This window comes from Malania oleifera, chromosome 2 (genome assembly GCF_029873635.1).
Source record: "Malania oleifera isolate guangnan ecotype guangnan chromosome 2, ASM2987363v1, whole genome shotgun sequence".
In the NCBI taxonomy this organism is placed as follows: Eukaryota; Viridiplantae; Streptophyta; class Magnoliopsida; order Santalales; family Ximeniaceae; genus Malania; species Malania oleifera.
In genome coordinates, this window is record NC_080418.1 from 27,934,910 (window position 1) to 27,949,205 (window position 14,296).

General features: G+C 34.8%; 1 protein-coding gene across 4 annotated transcripts in view; it reads right to left on the reverse strand.

Annotated features, from left to right (window-relative positions):
* Nucleotides 1-5,034: 5,034 nt before the first annotated feature.
* Nucleotides 5,035-14,296, reverse strand: part of LOC131149344 (protein-tyrosine sulfotransferase) — a 36,375-nt gene continuing 27,113 nt past the window's right edge. For 2 of the 4 annotated variants that reach the window (XM_058099716.1, XM_058099720.1), the window contains 5 exons: nt 6,640-6,686; nt 6,483-6,551; nt 6,278-6,397; nt 5,717-5,851; nt 5,035-5,370 (listed from right to left, as the gene is read on the reverse strand). In XM_058099716.1, the coding sequence (XP_057955699.1) occupies nt 5,227-5,370; nt 5,717-5,851; nt 6,278-6,397; nt 6,483-6,551; nt 6,640-6,686 (515 nt within the window). In that variant the 3' untranslated portion in view covers nt 5,035-5,226. Of the gene's footprint in view, nt 5,531-5,716; nt 5,852-6,277; nt 6,398-6,482; nt 6,552-6,639; nt 6,687-14,296 lie in introns of all 4 variants that reach the window. The other 2 variants (XM_058099718.1, XM_058099719.1) reach the window with 2 other exon arrangements.

The following is a 14,296-nucleotide window of genomic DNA, read 5'->3' on the forward strand; positions in this document are numbered from 1 at the left end:
ATATAATCATAAAAAAACAAGATAGCCTTAGACCAAAAGAAAATAAATGTTATTAGTGATTATGCTCCCTAACCAATCTTAGTAAAAAAAACCTTAAAAGACAATTTTGAGAAGATATTGATACTACCATACAAGGGATATTAGGACCTAAGAAAAATTCATAGGAGCTAATTTGAATGAACACATAGAAAAGGACAACAAAGGTTGTAAGAGGACACATAAAGGTTGTGAATATGTAGGAAATAATGAGCCCATCAATATGATCCTAGATTTTGCCATGTCAAATGATCTTGTTCTAAAGATTATCTATTATAAAAATAAAGAAGAACATTTAATAACCTTCAAAAGCAAACAAGATAAAAGTCATACATATTTCCTTGGCGAGGAGAGGAGATCGTTTATCATATAAGGATTGTAAAGTTATCCCAAGTAAAAGTTTGACTACCCAAAATAGAGTTTTAGTGTTAGATACACGTACTAAAAATTAGAAGAGAAAGAGTAACATAAATCAATGTAAGATAAATAGGTGGTGGAATCTAAAGGAAGAAAAATATAATAATATTTAAAGATAAAATGATAAAAGATTATGATTGGACAATAGAACATAAGATGAATGCAAACACTCAATGGAGCAGGAGGGCTAGCTCTATTAAAAATATAGCAAAAGTGATATTAGGTGATTCTAAAGGAATATTCTTGGCCAATAAAGAAATTTGGTAAAGGCTCAAGATGTCCAAAAAATTGTAAAGATGAAAACAATTTGGCATAAAATATGACAAAATTATAGAAACCTAGTGTCAATGCTTGAAAATAGATCACCTTTTTAAAGGCCAATTGAATAGAAGATTGGTAAAGAATTCTCGTCATTGATATGCAAGGATGAGAATAGGCTCTTAGGAGGTTCCAATGGCCTCCGTGAGATCTCTCTGATGCCTAAGTTAGTGAACAGGTCTTAGAATAAAGTGAGAAAAAGAGAGAGTGAATTTTCTTAGAGCCAAAATTGCTTCCATGGTTTAGTGAACTTACATCCTTTGTTCTCTCATCCCCTTTTTGTGTCTTGGTTACTCAAGAATTAACCATCTTTGGGACATGGATCTCCTCATTGGGGAGTGGATGGTTAAGAGTTACATTTATGGATACATGCATGTTCAACTGCTTTTGGCAGTTTCTGTGGTTCCTTCCAATCTATTTTATTCCTTATATGAGTCTAATACATCACCAATGTGCATGCCTCACACATGTACCTAAACAAGCTTCGATGAGTAGGTCAACCTTTTAGGTTGACTGTGCATAAGCTTTTGGTGTGCGCCAAGGTGAGGCCTTTGGGGTCATGCACAAGCTTTTCATGAGCGTCAAGGTGAGGTGGGCCATTTGAGTTCAACCATTAAGGTTGGCCTTTAAGGTCGGCCATTCACGTACTTTTCATATGTGCCGAAGGGAGTTTGTCCTAAAGTTCTCCTGCACCTAGAAAACTTCAAGAAGTATGAAGAGGCTACCAAAACAAAAACCCAACGTTATATGCTAGATTAAATACAAAAGAATGGGAAAGAGACATATATAAAGTTGTTAGATCTAGAAAATGAAAGTGCAAGGATTTAAAAATAAAAATGTATAAAGAGTGAGGGTGGGAATGTCCTATTTAAAGAAGAAGACATAAAAGACATGGCAAAGCTACTTTAATCAGTTGTTTAATGAAAACCAACTTGAAGGCTTAAACTTAGAAATGAGAAATGGAGGAAAAGCGCATTAACGACAGAATATATTCAAAATTATAATAGCTACTGTGGAATTAAACTAAGAGTCATATAATGAAATTAGAGGAAATGATAATTGAACAAAGAATAATGTCAAAAATAAAAGTCAAAATCAATTTGGTTCTATGCCTGAAAGATTGACTATAAGAGCTATCTATCTTGTAAAAATATTAAAGAAAAAGTTTGGAGAAAAGGAGAAGATGTTTATAGTTTTATTGACTTAGAAAAAGCCTATGATATGATTCTTAGGGAAGTTCTTTGATGAGTTTTAGGATAAAAGGGAGTATATGATAGATATACTAATGTCATTAAGAATATGTATGATAGAGTAATGACTAACGTTAAAACTATAAGTGGAGCAAGAGAATTTTCAATCATAATAGGTGTACATCAAGGATCTAGGTTGATTTCCTACCTTTTTTCATTAGTGATGGATGAACTCACTAGTAGTATCCAAAGCAAGATCTTATGGTGTATATTTGCATATGGTATTGTTTTGATTCATGAAAATAAGAGTGGAGTAGAATATAATTTATAATTATGGAAAGTAGTTTTATAGTCTAGAAATTTTAGGTTAAGTAGATATATGATAGAATATTGAAGATGTAATTTTTAGTCATGGTAAAAGGAATATTGGGAAAAAAAAAAAATTTAAACTGCATGGCAAGAATTTAGCATCACTATTAGCTTTCGATACCTTGGTTCTACTATGCGAGCAAAAAGAGAAATTGAAAAGAATGTAATACTTAAAGCAAGTTGGATAAAATGAGGAGTGCTTCAAGTGTTTTGTACAACCGCAAAATATTCTTGAAATTAAAAGGAAAGCTTTATAGGACGACTATAACCAACCATGTTATATAGATTTGAGTCTTTAGCAACTAAGGAATAGCATATTCAAAAAGTAAAAGTTGTCGAAATACAAATATTAAGGTGAATAAATGGTATAACATTAAAGGATAAATTGAGAAATGAATATATTCGTACTAAACTAGACATCATACCTGGAGAAAATAAGGTAAGGCAGAGAAAATTTATAGAGTTTGTGCATCAGAAACATAGAGCAAATAATGCCTTGCTAAGAAGAAGTGAGCTTGTTACTATTACTAGTAGTAGAAGGGATAGCCTTTAATCGTGTGAATTAGTGAAAAAGGATTCATGTAGCCAACTTGACCTACCAAAATCTTTAGGCTTCTTGTTGTAGGAATAATAAATTTGATGGAAGAACAACAATAGGGAATTTTGGCAATAAACAATTCGGCTCCAATACCAATTTAATATAAAACCATAAGAGAAATAGAGAGAGAAATAAGAAAAAGAGAAGAACAATAAAAAGAAGAAAAAGGGGGAAGAAAAGCAACAATAACTTGCTATTAGACATGGAGAGAGAGAGAGAGAGAGAGAGAGAGAGGAAAACTGCAGATGCAATCTGATGTTTCTGTAGATGCAACCTAATTCAAAACATTACTGCTTTCATACATTACACAAACAGGACATTATACACCAAACATTACAACTAATAAATAATTACAAAATAATCCCAACTAAACACGTAATTACAAAATAACCTGAAAATGCTTAAAATGCACAAATAAGCCCGAAATAATCAAACTTCTGAAATATCTAAATTTACTAATTTAAAACAAAAAACTTGATTTCTAAATCTTCAAACTAAATATAATTGCCTAGAATAATTCATCAGCCACCCACTATCACCAAACTTGCTATCCCATTATAGATGAATGGACTTCATGATTCTTTTTCCGCGGTTATACACTATATACCAATATTTTTCAAAAGTAAAGGAGTAGTAAGTTTAAATTAGTCAATAGTACTCCCCACTACCAGAAACTAAATCACCACCCTAGCATTATTTGATCAATTGCAAGTGTCCAAAACATCTAACTACCCTTCCCCTATTATACATTACACACCATGAAAATCCTAATTACTCCTGCAAGATAATGAAATTTGATTAGCAAAACTTTGATGTTATAAATGACAAAAACATTCTCACATCTGTTCATTCATAATAACTCACCATGCTAAGGTGAGGCAATGACTCCACTGAAATAAAATTAAATTTATCACTTCACTTAAGCATACCCTTCATTTGAGTTTTAACTCTCACAAAACCTCACATTGATTAATAATCAGTTATATTTAGAGCACGGGGAAGAAATGCAATGGTAACATCATACTGGGAGATTGAGAAAGTATAACTCATTTGCATGCTGCACATTTATTGTCGTGCCCGTTACAGCCACCAAGAAGATTCACAGAAAATTGAGTGAAAAAGGAATCAATTTTACTCATCTGAACCACATGGCATAGATCGTCTGGAAAAAAAAATAAAAAATTGTCTCATTTGCATCAAGGTGTCACTATTGCTCTATTTTGCAAGAAAAAAAACCCTCAAAGCGCAATGCCAAAACACATTACACCTAATGATGGGCCTGGGCAATCCAAATGGTTCTGGTCAGACTTTCCAGTCCCAAAACCACTCCAAAAAATGAGTTATGAACAAAACCAGCACTTACTAATAATTGTGAGTAAAATGCGCAATTAACAAAGATGGCTCTTTAATGAGATTTTCAATTAACTTTCAATCCATCTATGGTCCTTCCTTGTCCTTAACCAAGGATAAAAGGAATAAGAAATCATAATTTGCTTCCTTTTCAACTCTCCTTCCATCCGTTGCTTTCTCTCCCTTACGTATTCTAGAAAGCACAAGTTAGAGTATGGCTATACACAAAGGTAGTGTTTGAATTGCTCGCTAAAGTTGCTTATGTAACCAGCGGGCTCTAAAAATTTACCTGTTATGGTTTTTGAATCATCAACGCGATATTAGTTATTTGAATCATTGGTCAGCAAAAGCAATTTTCTTGACACCGTCCCAAAGACTTCCAAAACCTACCCACCCACCACCTACAAAGAACTAATGGAACTATGTGAAACAGCGAAAGTGGTGAATTCAGCCTAGTGGACTTTTATAGGCTATGTAACCCATCACATTAATAATGAATAAGTTAGAAGACACTATGGCATCAAATTTCTTTCCATCCTGCTCTGCATGTGCTTCATGCAAATCACCATATGCAACTTTACGGAATTTATAGGATAAATGACCATCTGACTCTTTAGGTCGGCAAAATTTAGTATTAACACCTCTTAACATTTCTATCAACCACCCTCTCCCCCCCCCCCCCCCCCCCAACAAAAAAAATTCAGGAAAGAATGTTCCAAGAAAAGATGAACGACAATGTAAAGAAATAGACCATAATTTTCTCACCTTATCAATAAGGGTCATCTCTATAAAATATTTTTGTGGCGGCTTTAAATACAAGGAGGCATCAGGGCGGGCAACGGTGCCACAATATGAATGGAAACAGAGCAGATCAATTGTAATCATGTTTCTGCAATTTTCTTTCCCCCAACTTTCTGCATTACAACTTGTAAATTAAGATAAAAACACTCACATTTTAAGTTTCAAGGTTCTTCTTCTTGCATTTACAAATAGAAAGACAAGGAAAAGCTGCAAGGCAATAAAAATGGCTATGGAGAGAACTTTCCATGAAGGGGCACCATATGAACTGTTGTACACGCTTTCCTGCCTGTCCTGCAATTTATTATAGAATAAGTCACAACACGGTCATTTGCCACTTGCTTGAGACAGCTGAGCTTGTGGGCTATTTTTATTTTTTCCCAACACACCCTCGCCATGTGGTATCTTTAAAAGATGATCATAACATTTAAGCAAGCAATCCCAATTTCTGAGGCTGATTAAGATGTGATAGAATAAGGCCAATAAATTAATGCCACATATCTAGATTAGAACTTGTATCATTTCATGCAATATAGCAATCCAAAAAAGTGAATACAAGGGACTAGTAGAACACACTCATGTATAGAAAGAAAACCAGTAACACCAGAGGATATGATTAATTGTCAGAAAGGGAACTTACTATGCTAGCAAACGTTTGCAATATCTGTTTATGTTGCCTAGCAAAGATGTCCTGAGCATGCTTATAAAGCTCCACATCAAGACTGTTGAGTGATATGATCTGCTGAAGAACCACTTCAGGAACCTCAAGGCGAGCCTGTTTACGATATTAAATGAAATATAAGGGTAAAGAATAAACCAACATAGGTAAGCTATTAGAACTGTATAAAATTTCAAATTTCCCCATCTACAATGACCTTCATTTCTTTCATCAATTTAAAATAAAAAAAAATGACATTTTAGTGTGTGGAGAGAGAGACGCCATTTGATTTAATCATGCAAGCAAACATGAGAGAAAGATATAACATTATTACCATTTTGAAACAAGTTGACATTTGGGAGGAAGGGTGGCTGGCTGGTGTTGGGTACGAACAAGAAAACAAGTTCTTTAAAAAGGTCTAGGACCAGACTATAACAAGCCAAGAAGTATAAATTTTTGCATGCATGTGTGCACATGAACAGAAAAGTTGGGGCAAGATCATCATAAAATGCTCGACTGCTTTTGAGCAGACTTGTATCATACCTTCTTTGAGAAGTTCGCCGGAGCAATCCTCTTGAAAGAAGACACCCGTCGACGCGCTTGGACCTTCCGTAAATTAGCAACACATTCCTCATATGCTCCCATAAGTTTTCCAACAGTCATCTGACGAAGCAGCCAATGGGATCTTAGGTGACTTTCTTAGGTTAAAGTGCAAAAACACACTACTGAATTGGTATAGAGCACTTACATTTTCATTTTTTGTTTCAACACTTTCAGTTGAAGCAATTTCACTATCCTTCTGGTATGTTGTGCTATTCTGACATGAACACACAACAAATCTATACATCACTCAAGTTGACATTCCAAGTATTTCATTCAATTGCATTGCAAGTTTGACTAATTACCAGAAAAGGATTACTGTCGGGCTCAGAATCAGCAAATGAGTTCTGCTCTGTAGCATAAAAAGCAAATGTTTGAGAGCGAGCTGAAATGTCATCATCTAGATGCTAGTAACTAAATAGAATCAGAAATGAAATATACCCAAAATACATCAGACAATTTCTTTTTTTAAAGTTAAAACATTTGAGAAAGCTTTTAATTCCTCTTTGTGAGCAATAACAGAACTGACACTAAATCTGTAAGAGCTGAGTTCCCAGAACCAGCTGCAAGTCAAAAGATCCAATGGTTGAACTCTAACTGTTTGCACCAACTAATTTCTCAGCCAACTATTACAATCGTCTTTTCTTCATTTCTCTCTTCCTTTATATTTGGAATTCAAAAATGCTACATCTCAAAAAACAAAAAGTTCTCACTCTATCCATGAGCTCAAATCCAGATACCACCCCCCCAAGCTCCAACTTAACAAATTGTAAGTTAACCGTGATGGTCATAGAACAACATATCTAAGGAATCTAACCATTTAATACCAACTTTCTAACAAAAGGGCTGCAATTAAATGAATCATCAGTCAACTCTAAACATCCTGCCTATGGCACAAAAATTAGGACTTGCTAGATGCATAGAAACATCATATTAAATGATGGTTGGAATTGGTTCAAAGATTTGGATTTTGGTTGAGGAATTTATAGTATATAAAGGAGGTTGTGAATCTGTGATACTTTGAAGTTACCAAACATTCAATTCAGAATTTACAGGTTAAAAGGGTACACCAGGGCCGTGCCTAATCCATGCTCAAAACACATCTATAAGTCAAAAAACTGAGCTCAGTTCAAACAAGGTCTGGTACAAATTTTCCAGTGCTACAGATTAAAATGGAATGTGATCAGATTTTTTGGTTTGTGCGCTTCTCAGTGGTCAAATCATATTTAATTAAGGTTACAGATACAGTTCTCTATTTCCAGAACATCAGGATATAAAGAATACAGAAAACCCGCATTTGGTTAAGTGTTGTCAAAAAACTGTTTTTTTTTTCAGATTTTGTATCATAAACTTCTAAGAGAGTGTTTAATAAAGAATTGGAGTTCAAGATCCCTTCATCATGGAGGCTCAATTGGAGCCCTAGATGTGTTTTTGTTTTAACAGAGGCTAATGTCTGTTTAACCGTGAATTGCCATAAAGTTGAAGATTGATTTTTGTTCGTCATAGAGGCTACACAGATCTGGGACTGAGTTCGACCATGAGTCATAATTGGGTTGGGAGAGCTGTGAATGGTCTAACAGCCACAGTTTTTGTTATTTCCGCACAAAACTGAAGTCCATTGTCATTCTATCACTACTTAAGGATTTAGCAACATAAAACATAATCTTTTTCCTAACATGGATCAGCAGATCTAGGGCTGTGTAACAACAAATAATTGAGTTGTTTATCTACAAATAATTAATTTTGCAATGCAGCATCAAAGAGTGTAATGCAGTATCAAAGAGTGACTAATATACAATTATTGCTTTTCAGATACTTTGTTCTTCGCATAGAACATAATATTGGTAAGTTCATGTCATTTTTTTTTTTTTCTTCATGTTTATTTTCCACTTGTTTACACATAAATCTTCAGTAGTTGTGGTTGGCACTTGGCTACACCGATGTGTGTTCTCCATTGAGATGTATTAGAGTTTCAAGTCTAATTCACACTTATCCATGAAGGATTTCATTTCCCATATTTAGTGTTACACCCAAAATCTCATACAATGCCACTTTAGATCATCAAACTAAAGAATCTGGCCCACAGGACTAGACGGACCGAGCCAAGAAATTTAATCAGTTTTAATTCATGTTTTGATCTGGTGCAGGTTGAAAAGAGGAGAAACGGAATAAATCGTTCAGTGGTCAAATTGATGAGATGAGAACTGATTGTCACCCGATCTGATAATATACAAGTACATATATTGATATGCGTGTCATTCCCGTGCACCTGTGCAGTAATTTTGATTGTGAATGTGGTGAGATCATGATTCCAAAGTCCAATAGGAATACATATTCTAAACAAAACAATGCCCCTGAAGTGGGAACGAGGGGTGAAACTAAGGGTCTATTGGCACTGACAAAGACATCTCCCCTGTGTAAGACATTAGTGTTCTCTCTTCTTCTTCTTTCTCTCAATCTCCTTGGCTCCTCCCTTTCACTCAACCTCTAATTTCTAGGTTTCTTTAGTAAGATTTTGTTCAACTTGCAGGTTTTGCAGCCAGTTTCTTCAAAATCCAACAATATTATAAAAATATGATTAAAATATTAAAATTACAAACACATATTTAAAATAATACTATAATAAAAACATAAATCACTTTATTGTTATACTTGCAAAATTTATTTTACAATAAAAATTTTATTGGACATGACAATTAAAAAATAGTAAAAATATTTTGAAATTGGCTTCATTGTTATTTTTTAAAAATTTATGTATGTTTTTATTTTAATTATATTTAGATTCATATGATCATTTTATTTTTATTTTTATTTTTATTTTAAAGCATATAAAATGAATGATTTAATCCAAAAAAATTATTTCTGGATATTAAAATCTAAAAACCATAAAATATAGTTTTTAATTTTTTCGCAAACAACTGAAAACTGGCGACAAATATAGCAAACTGACAACATAAAGAAATGCGTTTTTATAATTTGTATCTTCACTGTATAGAAATAGAAAATAACAATGATACAAAACAGATCCTAAGTTGAAAGCCAAACCCAAAAATCCACCCAACCCAACACACATGACCCACCCACACCAAACAGCTAAAACCAACCACCACATGGTATCGAGTTCGGATTGAACAAGGTTGGTTGAAATTTCCCTATAATCAGACCTAACCCAACCTGTTGACAGCATCAATGACACTATGTCCCAAATTCCTAAGAAATTGTCAAAATTTCTCTCAAAATTTTTGCCTTCCATCACTCTCGAAATCAAAATGGGAATCAATTTCCATCTTACAAAATTTCTATTGAAATTTCAATAAATCATGTGAAATTTATCAAAGTCTCAAAATTGAGCAAAATTTGTCAAAACTTTGACTACAAAATGAGATTTCCTTGGAATTCAAATGTGAGATTTAGATGCAAAGTGAATTTTCTCTCTTTTTTTTTTTCATTTTTTTTTTTGTTGAAAACAAAGATTATTCCAAGGTGTTTTGAAATTTTCTGAAAAATTAAACTTATAACAACCTTTTATTTAACCACTTTTCACATAATAAATAATATTTAATTGATTTACGAATTTCAATTAAATTAATAAAATATGTTTACACATATATTATAAATACATCTAATGTACATACTATATTACGACTATGGCACCTCATACAAAACATAGATGCATTTTTTTTTATAAACAAAGAATTGTATTAAAAGAAAGAAGAATGTACAGATGCATTTAATTTATAATATATCATTCCTAAAACTTACATTATTATTTCTTTTAATCATTTCAAAATTTCATAAACGAATTCCATGTTTTACTACTAATTTGCATCTTTTTCTCAAATTAAAATCAAAATTGATATCGAAATTGAAATTTCCATCAAAATTTTTGTACTTTGGAGCATTGAAATTGAAATTTAAGACATTGGTGCCACTTGACTAGGAAAAGCATTTTACATGAATAGATCTCTTCAGATGTATCAGATTTAGCTATCTTCACATGGGCAAGATAGCAATGTTTCATCAATAATTCAATATTCCTAGATAATTACGTTACATTCACATTCACAAATCAAGCTTCCATCACCTCTAACATGAAATCATGAACCATAGGGGATGATGCACAAATATCATGAAAAAAAACCTCTTTATTTCACCTTATAATCACTTATAGATAATGTTACAAATAGAAAAATACAACATGAACTCCAAAAAGTTGTCAAGCATTCAATCAAGAATGCACAACCATGCTAGATAAGGACGTATGAACATGTGTATCATGCCCAACCCAAATCCCCATGTTCACCCAAAAATCCCCACCCCTTTGATGTAGCATAGGAGCCTTGTGCACAAGGTTTCCTTTCAATCTTTAATTTTTTGTGCTAATATAAGGAAAATGGTAAAAAAGCAAATTAGTAACTACAACCCTTGAGCACGAACTCATTCATTTACCCTTCTCTTCCTATTCTCCAATCTAGCTTTATTTTAGCTTGGTATCAAAGCAAGTCCATAGTCTCCACATGCTAGGCTTGCTAGTGTGGTTTGGTTTATGTTAATGTTTATTTGGTCATTTAGCATTATTAGTATGTGTTAAAGTTGTGTTAGTAATGTGAGTTAGTAAGGGTACTATGGTCATTGGTATTGTACTTGAGATATATTATAAATAGAGGGAGAGACCTATCACTAATGTTAGGTCTTCCATTTTACCCAATTATTCAACATGGTATCAAAGTCCAACTTAACCCTAAATGCATACCAACATCAAACCCTAAACCTCAAACCAAAACCAAACCCTAAAACTCAAACCTGCAGCTGTAGAGGGATTATTCACACAACCAAAGACCAGAAGCAAAGTTCAGTAATCCTTCATATTTTGCAAAAATAACCACATAGAAACACACAGAACCTTCCAATCTACTGAATTGTAAAATTTCACACCCAGGGAGAGCTCCATGAGCTGACCAGAAGCCGGCAGCTCCAATTCCCTGCACCAACTCGTGACAGTACTTCAAGCAAGTTTTCAACTTTGATTTTTTCCAGAATGATTTGATTTCTTTCATAGACCATAATATCAAGTTGTTGGTCATGATTTTCGTTCAAAGATTCAACCTTTTTCAATCACTCGCTCATGGCAATTCGTTAGTTGTTCACAGCGTGTGTAGGCTAATTTTTTTAGGGTTGTGACAGTGCTATGTCTGGTTGTTGGTGGCTAGTTTGTGATCAAATCAGTGGTTGACTTGTTTGTGGTTGTTTCGGTTGGTCCAGAAGTCCACTTGTGGTTGTTCAGTTGGTCCAAAGTTCACGTCATAGTTGTCAAAGGCGCAAAGGGTAAAATTCAGTAAAAAAATGTTATATATTAATTATAAAGTATAAGCTTGCAGGAAAACTGAAGAAGAAGAAGAAGAAAGAAGAAGAAAGAACTGACAACGACAACTTGCTAGTTTGAAAATCGAAGCAGCCTGACGACTTACCAAGGCTCAAACCTCGATGACCAACGGCTCCTGCTGGTTTGAAGGCTCAAAGACGAACTGACGAAGGGCTCTTGCTGGTTTGAAGGCTCGAAGATGAGTGGTTCGAAGGGTCGAAAACGAAAGCATCGTGCTGGTTTGAACTTCGAAGTGTCAAAGACGAAGGGCTCCTGCTGGTTTCCTACTGCTTTGAAGGATCGATTGGTCAAAGACGAACTTCTCCTGTTGATTTCGTGCTGCTTCGAAGGGTCGAAGACGAAGGGCTAGGGCTGGTGCAAGTAGAACTGTCGAAGGCTGGATTGCTGGAAGTGGGCTGGGGCTGGTTTTGGATACGTTTTATTTCTTAACAGCTTCAAACATTTCAAGGCGCTACTCACTGCACCTGGAGAATCAGTGTGCTTCAGTGCGCCTACCTGCGCCTCTTCAAGGTCACCTCACCTGAAGAAGGATGAGGCGCTAGCTTGGTTGCCTCATTGCGCCTAGCACCTAGGCGCGCCTCACATGCGCTTTTAACAACAATGGCTCACTTCTGGAATTCCAAGAGAATTTTTTGTTCGCTGTATATTTCTGATTTGCTGCTGTGTCAAGGTTGTGTGTGTGTTGGATGGCGTCCTTAAATCCCAGAAAGTGTGTTTCCCTCGTCAGACACTTGTTCAGATGAACAACATACTACAATTGTCTCAAAAGAAGAGTATTCAAGATTCCTATAGTATCAAGCATCCCAACAAGGATCTCATCACATTGCATCATTTGCTCAAAAAGGTAATCCGACAATTTGTATGTCGTCTGATATCTCTCCCACTAGTCTTTGGATTATCAACTCTGCTACTACTAACCATATGACAAGTGTAACCAACTTCTTTTCTGCCCTCCACTATCATAAAAATCTACCTTAAGTTATCCTTGCTTGATGGGTCGACAACTACAGCTAAGGGGTTATGAATAGTAAATCCTACTCCCTTCATCTCACTTTTCTCTGCTTTGTACATTCTTTTCAATCTCATCTAGTAAACAAAGGCACTAAATTGCTCTGTAACCTTCTTTCTTGATTCTATGGTTATTTAGTATCTGAAGACGAAAAAGACAATTTACACAGGATGTGAGGCTTGTGAACTTACTACTTCGAGTTGCTCTCTTCTCCTATTGTCTACATAACCTTTGCCAAACCACTTCACATCCATTGTCTCCTTGGTCATCCGTCCTTGGACAAATTGAAACAAATAGTTCCTATTTTGAGTTATGTATATAGTCTTGAGTGTGAATCTTGTTAGTTTGGAAAACATCATCATGTTCCCTTTGCTTCCTAGGTCAACAAATGGGCAAATAGTCTTTTCATGCTCATCCATTCCAATGTTGGATGTCCTAGTCATGTAACATTGAAATTGGGGCTTCCGTTACTTCATCACATTTGTTGATGACTCTCGAGGATGACTTGATTGTGTTTAATGAAAGATCATTCTAAGTTGTTTAATATCTTTTATGCCTTTTGTTCTCAAATAAAACTCAATTTGATATGCCAATCAAGATACTTCATAGTGATATGTTAAGGAGTACTTCAATACCCAATTCAGTACCTATATGACTAATTTGGTGTGATTCATCAGTCATCTTGTGCCCACACTCCACAACAAAATGGTGTTGTAGAATGGAAAATAGACATATTCTTAAAGTCACTCGTACCTTATGACCTATTGTATCAAATGAATATCCCCAAAATTTTTTGGAGTGATGTTGTGCTCACTACTTGCTCTCTCATTAATAAAATGTCATCCTCTATCCTCAATGGTAAAATCTCACATTCAGTTATCTACCCTAAGGCTCCTTTGTTCTCCCCTCCCTCCTCGCATTTCAGTTGTGTGTCTTTTGTCCATCAGTTTAACTTTAGGAATGGATAATTGGCTCTTCGTGCTATGAAATGTGTTTTTCTAAGGTTTTCCTACACTCAAAAGGGATATCAATGTTATAACCCTACTTTACATCGATTCTTTATCTCTGCTGATGTCAACTTTCCCAAGTTTACACTACTATTTTGATTCCTTGAGTCTTGTTGACCATAATAAGTCCCTTCTTTTGCCTTGCCTTCCAGATCCTAACCTAATATCTATAAACAATCCTCCTACATCTTCATCCAGTTTGAGTCCTTCCCATCGCTTGGATCATCCCAATTTGTAACTATACACGCAACAACTAGAGGGAGGAGAACCTCCTCTAGCTTCCACTTCTACACCTTTAGTTCCCTCATCAAATGATCCTATTTCCCAAGATGTTGATCCTCCCACTATTGTTCGAAAAGGTAAACATAGTCGTACCCAACACCCAAGCTCTAATTTTGTTTGTTATGATTTCTTGTCACTTTCATAATGCCGTTTTATTAGTTCTTTGTCTTCTGTTACTCTTTCAAAATCTATTTCCAAAGCCTTGTCCCATTCCGAATAGAGGAATGCAAAGATTGAAGAGATGCATGCGCTATAGGATAGCAATACTTGGGAGTTGGTAC